This window comes from Octopus bimaculoides, chromosome 2 (genome assembly GCF_001194135.2).
Source record: "Octopus bimaculoides isolate UCB-OBI-ISO-001 chromosome 2, ASM119413v2, whole genome shotgun sequence".
Lineage (NCBI taxonomy): Eukaryota > Metazoa > Mollusca > Cephalopoda > Octopoda > Octopodidae > Octopus > Octopus bimaculoides.
In genome coordinates, this window is record NC_068982.1 from 41,290,793 (window position 1) to 41,299,612 (window position 8,820).

At 36.5% G+C, this 8,820-nt stretch overlaps 1 protein-coding gene across 1 annotated transcript in view; it reads right to left on the minus strand.

Annotated features, from left to right (window-relative positions):
* Window positions 1–8,820, minus strand: part of LOC106884230 (transmembrane anterior posterior transformation protein 1 homolog) — an 83,405-nt gene that overhangs the window by 22,342 nt on the left and 52,243 nt on the right. The window contains exons 4-5 of the mRNA XM_014935491.2: window positions 6,194–6,356; window positions 1,973–2,108 (exon numbers count right to left, since the gene is read on the minus strand). Coding sequence (XP_014790977.1) covers window positions 1,973–2,108; window positions 6,194–6,356 — 299 coding nt within the window. The remainder of the gene's footprint in view (window positions 1–1,972; window positions 2,109–6,193; window positions 6,357–8,820) is intronic.

An 8,820-nucleotide genomic window follows, 5' to 3' on the forward strand; every position in this document is an offset into this window, starting at 1 on the left:
GTAGTCATCGCCTCGGTGAGGCCCAATGTACGAAGGTCTTGCCTCACCACCTCAGCCCAGGTCTTCCTGGGCCTACCTCTTCCACGGGTTCCCTCAACTGTTAGGGTGTGGCACTTTTTCACGCAGCTATCCTCCTCCATTCTCACCACATGTCCATACCAGCGCAATCGTCTCTCTTGCACGCCACAACTGATGCTTCTAATGTTCAGCTTTTCTCTCAAGATACTTACACTCTGACGGGTATTCACATTGACATTACACATCCAACGGAGCATACTGGCTTCATTCCTTGCGAGCTTACGTATGTCCTCAGCAGTTACAGCCCATGTTTCACTGCCATGTAGCATAAATAAATAAATAAAAGAATCACACCCACACAATGGGCTCTCACACAGTTTCTGTCTATGGAATTCACTCACAAGGCATTGGTTGACCCAGGGCTATATAGTAGAAGTAACTTGCTCAAGGTGAGCAGTGGGACTAAACCCAAAATCATGTGGTTGTAAAACGAGCTTCTTAACCACACAGCCATGACTATGTCTTTGTGCCTAAGATTCTCATGAAAAATCCTGAGACAACTTTCATGAAAACTATTTCATATCATTTTATATCATAAGGTCACTCCCCCGATGAAGAGGAATTGGCCTGCAAGAGTCCTGTGCTGGTGCCATGTTAAAAACACCCAGCACACACTGTAAAGTGGTTGGCATTAAGACGGGCATTCAGCTGTAGAAGCCAAGCCAAATCAGACTGGATCCTGACACAGTTCTCCGAATTGCCAGCTCTGGTCAAACCATCCAACCCATGCAAGCATGGAAAACGGACATTAAAGGATGATGGTCATATAATAAAGATGCAGATATTTTAAAAGAACATTTACAAAAGAAGTTTTAAAAAGTGTTTAATGAAATCCTCATATTATGAAAAACTTATCTGGTAAAACAAAATTGGGATAAAACAAATGCTATAAAAATTCATATTGTATCTTTTGCCTCACAAATATTTTGTTGATAAACTCAAAAGTTAAGTGCTAACACTTTAATTAGACTGACTTGTGAGCAATTCTGGTAGACAGAAACTGTGTAGAAGCCCATAGTGTGTGAGTAAGTATGTATGCATATGTACACACACACACTTCATCTTTATATTTGGTTTGAAAGATACTCAAACATATAACACACACACACAAACACTGAAGGTGCATGGCCTAGTGGTTAAGGTGTTGCACTCACAATTGCAAGATCATGATTTCAATCCCCAAACTGGCAGTGCATTGTCTTCTTGAGTAAAGCACTTCATTTCACACTGTTTCAGTCCATTCTGCTGAAAAGGTGTAACCCTGTGATGGAATGTTGGCCTGCCTTCCTATCCAGTAAGATAGCATCATTCAAAAGCTACAACAATGCAAGGAAGTACACTGTGACCAGTGGTGTTTAACAACATCCCACAGCCTGGTTGATACAGTGACAGAGAGACACACAGGCAAGCAGACACACATACATACATAAATAAATGTGTAAAAGACAAAAACTGGGAAGTTTGTTCTAAAATCATTCACTTACAGCATCCTTACATTGTGTTCCAGTGACGATTTTAAGGCTGAATTGTTTAAGACTAACCTTATGTAATTTAGTCTTACATTTGTCACTGAAACACATGTAGAGATGATATATGTAATGAGGAAGTGAGTTTAGAGCAAACTTGTTAGTCTAGTTTCTTTCTATGTATACTCTGTGGGAGAATTAAAAAAACAAAAACTGTGTTTATACGTATCTATAGACTTATACATATATATTTATGTAGGCTTGCATATTTGTAGAAAATATATGCATGTGTGTATTTTAAATAGCACAAATAGATGTAGTTGAAGTACACAGGTATACTAACAGTTATAAAACAGGTATACTAATCTATTAATAATCATGACTCAACACTATGTTCATTAACATAATTCATTTCATCAAAAGGATATTAACATAAAAAATAGCTAAAATAAGGTGACCAAGGACTCCAATATGTTCCCTTTTCCTTCCTCTAGGTTCAGTTGCACTCCAGAAGAGAGAGTCAAGGAAATCTTGTCCAATACCAATAAATAATTTATCTGCCAGCTGCAATAAAATAAAACAGAATAGTATAAGTTGTTGACATCATTAAAATTTATAAGCTTCAAGAGAATGTGAAATAATTATAGTTAGAAACAGTGATACTGAAGGCAGAAAAAGCTAAAAATGATAGTGTGTAAATATTGGGGTTAAAAAACCCTTTGGATAGGAAAAGCCAAAGGTTGCCCATGGGATTTGAACGCAAATCTTCTGTAAATATGCCTTAATAATAATAATAATCCTTTCTACTAAAAGCACAAGACCTGAAATTTTGGGGGAGGGGACTAGTTAATTACATCGACCCCAGTGTTTCACTGGTACTTAATTTATTGACCCCAAAAGGATGAAAAGCAAAGTCGACCTTGGCGGAATTTGAACTCAGAATGTAGCGATGGACAAAATACTGTTAAGCATTTCTGCCAGCTCACTGCCTTCTTAATAATAGCAATAATAATCCTTTCTACTATATGCACAAAGAAAAGAGCAAGGAATATTTTTGTCCAAAACATTTAATTTTTTTACACCTTTAATTTTATACCTTTTTAATTTTACACCTTTTTAATTTGACACCTTTTCAATTTTACACATTTAATTTTTTTCATAGGGAAAAGTTTCAGTAAAAATTTACTGAAAAAGGGCATGGAAATGAAGGGGTAAAATGCAATAACTTTAAATATTTTTGGACAAAAAATACCTTGACCTTTTCCTTCTCCATAACATAGGGAAACCTATTCCAGAAGTTCACTGTCAATCAACTGTTATACCAGTCTTATGAGTGTAATAGTTGATTTACTATTTCTTTAGTGGTAAGGACATGAGGCTTAGTGGTTAGAGTGTTGCATTTACAATCATAAAATTATAGGTTCAATTCCAGGACTGGGCAGTGCATTTTGTTTTTTGAGCAAAACACTTCATTTCACATTGCTCTGCTGTCACTTTGACATCTGTTGTATGGTGCACAGTGCACCTTCACAGGCAATGTCAATTGGGTGGAGAGAGTCAGTTCATGCATACCACAAGCATTTGAACAACTCAGACAAATACTAGAAGTAAGTAAATCAGAGAGTGTAATAAATCTTGAACTATTTCAAATATTAACACACACATGTAATTAGAAAACAGATTTTATGACCAGCTGCTTTTTCAAAGGCAACCTAATACGACAGCTGTTAACTCTACAACACACATTTTCAACCATGTCACAGATTATAATAGATAATGACATTGAAACCCTGTGCTACAAAGAAAATTTTGTGAGTGAAATTCAATGCAAAAGTGAATGTATCATCATCATTATCATCATCATTTTACATCCACCTGCCATGCTGGAATGGGTTCGACAGTTTGACAGGATCCGATGAGCTAAGGAACTATATCAAACTCCAACGTTTGCTTTGGCTGGTTTCTATGACTGGAAGCTCTTCCTAACACCAACCACTTTACAAAATGTATTTACACTATTTGTCTACAGAGAGGAATTTTATCCATGACAAGACACATTGAATGGTTTTAGTACAGGTTTACAGGTTTGAATATGCCTGAAGCATATTTGAACTGGTGATAACCTATTTATACATATCACTGCTGACACTGTCACCCAATACTTTACAGAGCTTATGGAATGCAAGACAAAGAAAAAAGCTCCCTCAGCTGAGTGAAACTGCAGTAGAGAGGGTTGTGGCTTTATGACAAGTGTTGAGAGGCAAAAGTATAATAGAGGGACAGGAAGAGGTATTTTGTTATAGATGAGATATGGCTACTTTGCATTATATAAAGGCAGATGGAAGTGGTTGGAAAGAGAGACAAAGATGGTGGTAAAGAGGTGTCAGGGTGTACTCTCAAGGTACAAGAAGACGAGTATAAGAGAGAATACAGACACAGGATTGGGAAGTGTAGGTTGGTAAGAGTGACAGGTGGTTAGAGTTGGAGGTAGAGCTGTATGTAGTAAATGGTGAACAAGAATGGAGGAATGGTTAATGATAAATATCAGTTTGAGGTGTAAGGTAAAAGACATAGGAATGGCTCAGGAAAAAGTATTACAGTGTGTGTATATGTGCTTGTTTGTGTTGTGTGTGTGTGTATAAGGGATGTAATGTTTGAAACTGCAGTACACAACTAATTCTTTATTCTGTATATTTCTTCTTTTGTCTTGTTCTGGTGTTTTGCGAAGTTTTTCTGGAGAACATTATTTTTCTTTGTGGTTGGGTCGTTGATGACCTCTTTCTAGCATATTGGATATCCACCTAGTGGTCATCCCTTATACACGTGTAATACAATTTTTTCTGAATTTTCAGATTTTTTTATATGCAAGGCCACTTGGTTTTAAATTGAATTAATATTCAATTTATCACCCTATCTATATAAATTATATATATATATATATATATATATATATATTTATCTTTCTCAGTTCTACAGCCCCACCCCCAACTATTAACACCTGCTGTCAAACTCAACAACAACGACCGTCCTTCACAATACTACCCATCCTGCACTTTCTCACTCACCTGATTCTACTTCTACTTCTCTCAATACCCTAATTACTCACCCCTCCTTCTTCTTGCCCTTCCTTGCTTCAACACTCCCCACATGCCCCTCAAGCCACCTACTTCTTTACTCCACTTACTTCTATTGGCTTTCCTCTTCACACATTTTACTTTTAAATTTCCCTGCATTATGATTTGAAATGTTAGGTACTTATGTCTCCACCCTGAATACGCTGACTGGATTTACCTAATGTTTATATGCTTCCACTATTAGTTGCACATCCATGACTTTTTGAAAACTACTCTCGTCAACATTAATGCCTAATTCCAAACCCCCAGAAACAGCTGTTGGACCTGTAAAACCATACTTTCTCCCCTGAAATTTGTGTCTTTGTACTCTGTGTGAGCCTGTTCTGTTAATATATAGATATTGCTATATTTATACACACACACACAAGATGAACTTCTTTTAGTTTCTGTCAACCAAATCCAATCACAAGTCTTTGATCAGCCTGGGCTATTGTAGAAGACATTTGCTCAAGGTGCCACATTGGAACTGAACCAAGAACTATGTGGTTGGGAAACAAGCTTCTCACCAACAGCCACACCTGTGCCCATAGCATGGAAAAATTTATGCAAAATTTTTTTCATAAAACTAAAAATAAAAGTAAAAGTGTGTGTATAAATGATAGCAGTGCATTCACCCTCACTGATGTCAAGAAGAAAAAGGTATAAAAACGCTAATCTGAGAAGTTGCTAAATGAGGAGAATACATAAAAGAGAGAAATAAGAAGTGGGGGAGGGGTCCCAATAGTGGGACCAGCTACTGAAGTTGATAGCAATACAGTCAAAGATGGGGCCATTAAGAATATGAAGGTACAGAAAATATCTGACCATCTGGGAGGATTGCTGAAATGCTGAAAAATATCCAGCAAAGTAGGAGATAATTTGCTCGCTTGCATAATCAAATGGGTAATACAAAGAAGTGTATTCCCAATGACTGGCATAGCAGTCTCTTAGTCAACTACTACAAAGGCAAAGGAGGTGCTCTTAAAAGAAACAACTGCAGCAGTATCAAATTGATGGACAAATTATGACTGTAGCAAAAAAAGTTATAGCACAAATAATTAGGAAGAGAATGAACTTGAATAAGCAGCAGTTCAGTTTGTACTGAGACATCATACTGAGACAGTTTGTACTGAGTCATTGTGCCAACAATAGTCACTTCCAAGTGAGACAACTATAGGAGACATTCCTAGCTAAGAGCAAGCCACTCTATACAGCATTTAGTGAGTTGGCCTTTGGTAGTGGTACATGTTCTGTACTTTGTTGGTTACTAAGAAAACTTGTTGCAGATGAATGGCTTCAGCTGTATACATTAACAAAGTGGGAACAATGAATTTATTAAGGAATGAAGCACTCATCAAGACTCAGTTCTCAGGAACTTTTGTATATTGATAACCTAGTTCTCATAGCAAAGTCTGTCAAAACATTGAATTTAGAATCAGGAGGCCTTAAATTGAACCAAGTAACCTTGAAGAGGAATAGATATTTTGTGATCTCAAACTCAGCCATCATAAAATATAAAAAGTAGTGGTTAGTTACCTCAACAATATTATAAAATACGTAGAGCTTCAATACAGCTTGGCCACGTATAATGTGATACATCATTGAGATATCCAAATAGTTGAGGATGAAACAACTTAGCACTATGATTATGCCCTTGAGGATATCGCATGTCTGAGAAGGCTCTAATATTTTCCTGGATCTGCAAAAGCAAAAAAAAAACAACAATAAAAGAACAATCAATAAAAAATGTGAACAAGGGTATTAACAATGTTGGTAAAGGATACTGTAGACATTAGTAGAAAGCTGAAATTATTACAGTGGATCTCCCATACTCATACTACACTTAACCTAAAACCATTAACAAACTTAAATCATTCAATTTAGATCATTTATCTTAGAGCAACTTACAAATTCAACTTCCAAAATGTTAACTACTTAATTCAAAATAACTTCTAAATCCTAAATTTATCAAAATATTCAATTCAAAAGCAAGCCAGACCCAACCAACATGATACACACCAAGTCAAGCAAATTGACTACAACACAGCAATTCTAGATAAACTTTGGTCGGATTCAAAAATCAAAAGTGCAAATGACCCAAAAAGCTGATCAAATGTTTAAAATCACATCATCATTTAACGTCTGTGCTTCATGCTGGCATGGGTTGGAGAGTTTGACAGAATCCAATGGGTCCAAGAACCACATCATGCTCCAGTGTCTGCTTAGGAAGAGCATCCAGCCCTTCCTAACACCAACCATGTTACAATGTATACTACATGCTTTTTCCATACCACTGGCACTAGTGAGTCTGCCATGCAGCTTGGAAGACTATAAAAACCCCAGTGGCATTTATGCAAGGAGATGCAAGGAGATGAGGATATAGAGTAGTGGTTCTCAACCAGTGTTCATATGACCCCTGGGGATCCATGTAAGATTTTGGAGGGTCCATGCTAGCAAAATAGTAAATTGGGGATCCACAGTAGTATTTTGAGGACCTATGTACAGTTTTCATTTAAATGTATGTATTGTAAGAAACAGCTAGGTTTATTTCTCTAATGTTTAACATGGTTCAATCTATACAAGTTAATGTGTAACAAAATAGGAATTTTGAAAGAAGTATCTATAAAAGTAGTTTTTAAATTGAATGGCAATGAGGATCCTCCAGAATAAAATAGTAATGAAAAAGGGGTCCATAGGTAAAACATGGTTGAGAACCACAGGTAGAGAGGAGGGAAAGAGGGAGGAAGGGAGAGGAGAAGGTACAAGCAGATTCTTGTGAAGGAGCTACATGGTTATTTATCTTTAGGAGAGAGAAAATAATCAGTAAGAACTGCAAGTTCAGACATTTCCTCAGGGAATATAATTCTTGCAGACCTTTACCTTTGTATTATAACAATGGATTTATAAATTAAATGGTTTTGGGTAATAACAGTGAACACAAAAAGGCTGAACATGAAGAGCAAGTACAAAAAATAAAAAAATAAAAAAAACATAAAAATCAGAATATCAATAGTTTGAAAGACCAAAAACTCAGAATATTAAGTACCATAATACTGAAAGATCAAAAACTCTGAATTCTGAAATATTATAGGGAAAATAATGATAAATATGGCCTTAAAAGAAATATACAGTTTCAAAATGGAGTTTATTTAAGAAACATCATAATATAATTACTTTAAAAATTGTTGATTGCAGGGATATAATATCAAAGGTGTAAGTGAGAACATAAATCTTTTACTTGTTTCAGTCATTGGGCCTTGAAGGGTTTAGTTGAATGCAGCATCTCTAAGTACTTATGTTTATAAGTATGGTACTTAATCTGTTAGTCTCTTTTGTCGAAACCATTAAGTTATGGGAATGTAAATAAACCAACCCTGGTCAGCAAGCAATGTGTGCATGTGTGGAGAGATCCATGAAGACATACACATATTCTGTACACAACAGGCTTCTGCATAGTTTCTGTCTAGCACATTCACTCACAAGGCATTGGTCAATGTAAGGCTATAGTAGAAGACACCTACCCAAGGTTCCATGCAGTAGAATTGAACCCCAAACCATGTAGTTACAAAGAGAGCTTCTTAACCACATAGTCAGGCCTACACCTAGACCTGATATTTTCTTCTTTTTTTTCATATTTCCAGTCTTCAAGGCAGTGAGCTGGTAGAAACATTAGCGAAATGCTTAGCGGTATTTCGTCTGCTGCTACGTTCTGAGTTCAAATTTCGCCAAGGTCAACTTAGCCTTTCATCCTTTCGGGGTCGATTAAATAAGTACCAGTTACGCACTGGGGTCGATGTAATCGACTTAATCCCTTTGTCTGTCTTTGTTTGTCCCCTCTATGTTTAGTCCCTTCTTGTCAATAAAGAAATAAGAAACATTAGCAAGCCAGGTGGAATGATTAGCAGTATTTTGTCTGTCTTTACATTCTGGGTTCAAATTCCACCGAGGTTGACTTTGCCTTTCATCCTTTCGAGGTCAATAAATTAAGTACCAGTTGCATACTGGGTCAATCTAATCAACTGCCCCCCACTCCCCAAAAATTTCAGGCTTTATGCCTAGAGTAGAAAAGAATATTTCCATTCTTTAAGTTCTTTCATTATTGAATATTTTCCTTCTTTATTCTTTTCAATACAAGTGGCTGTGTAGTAAGTAGCTTGCTTACC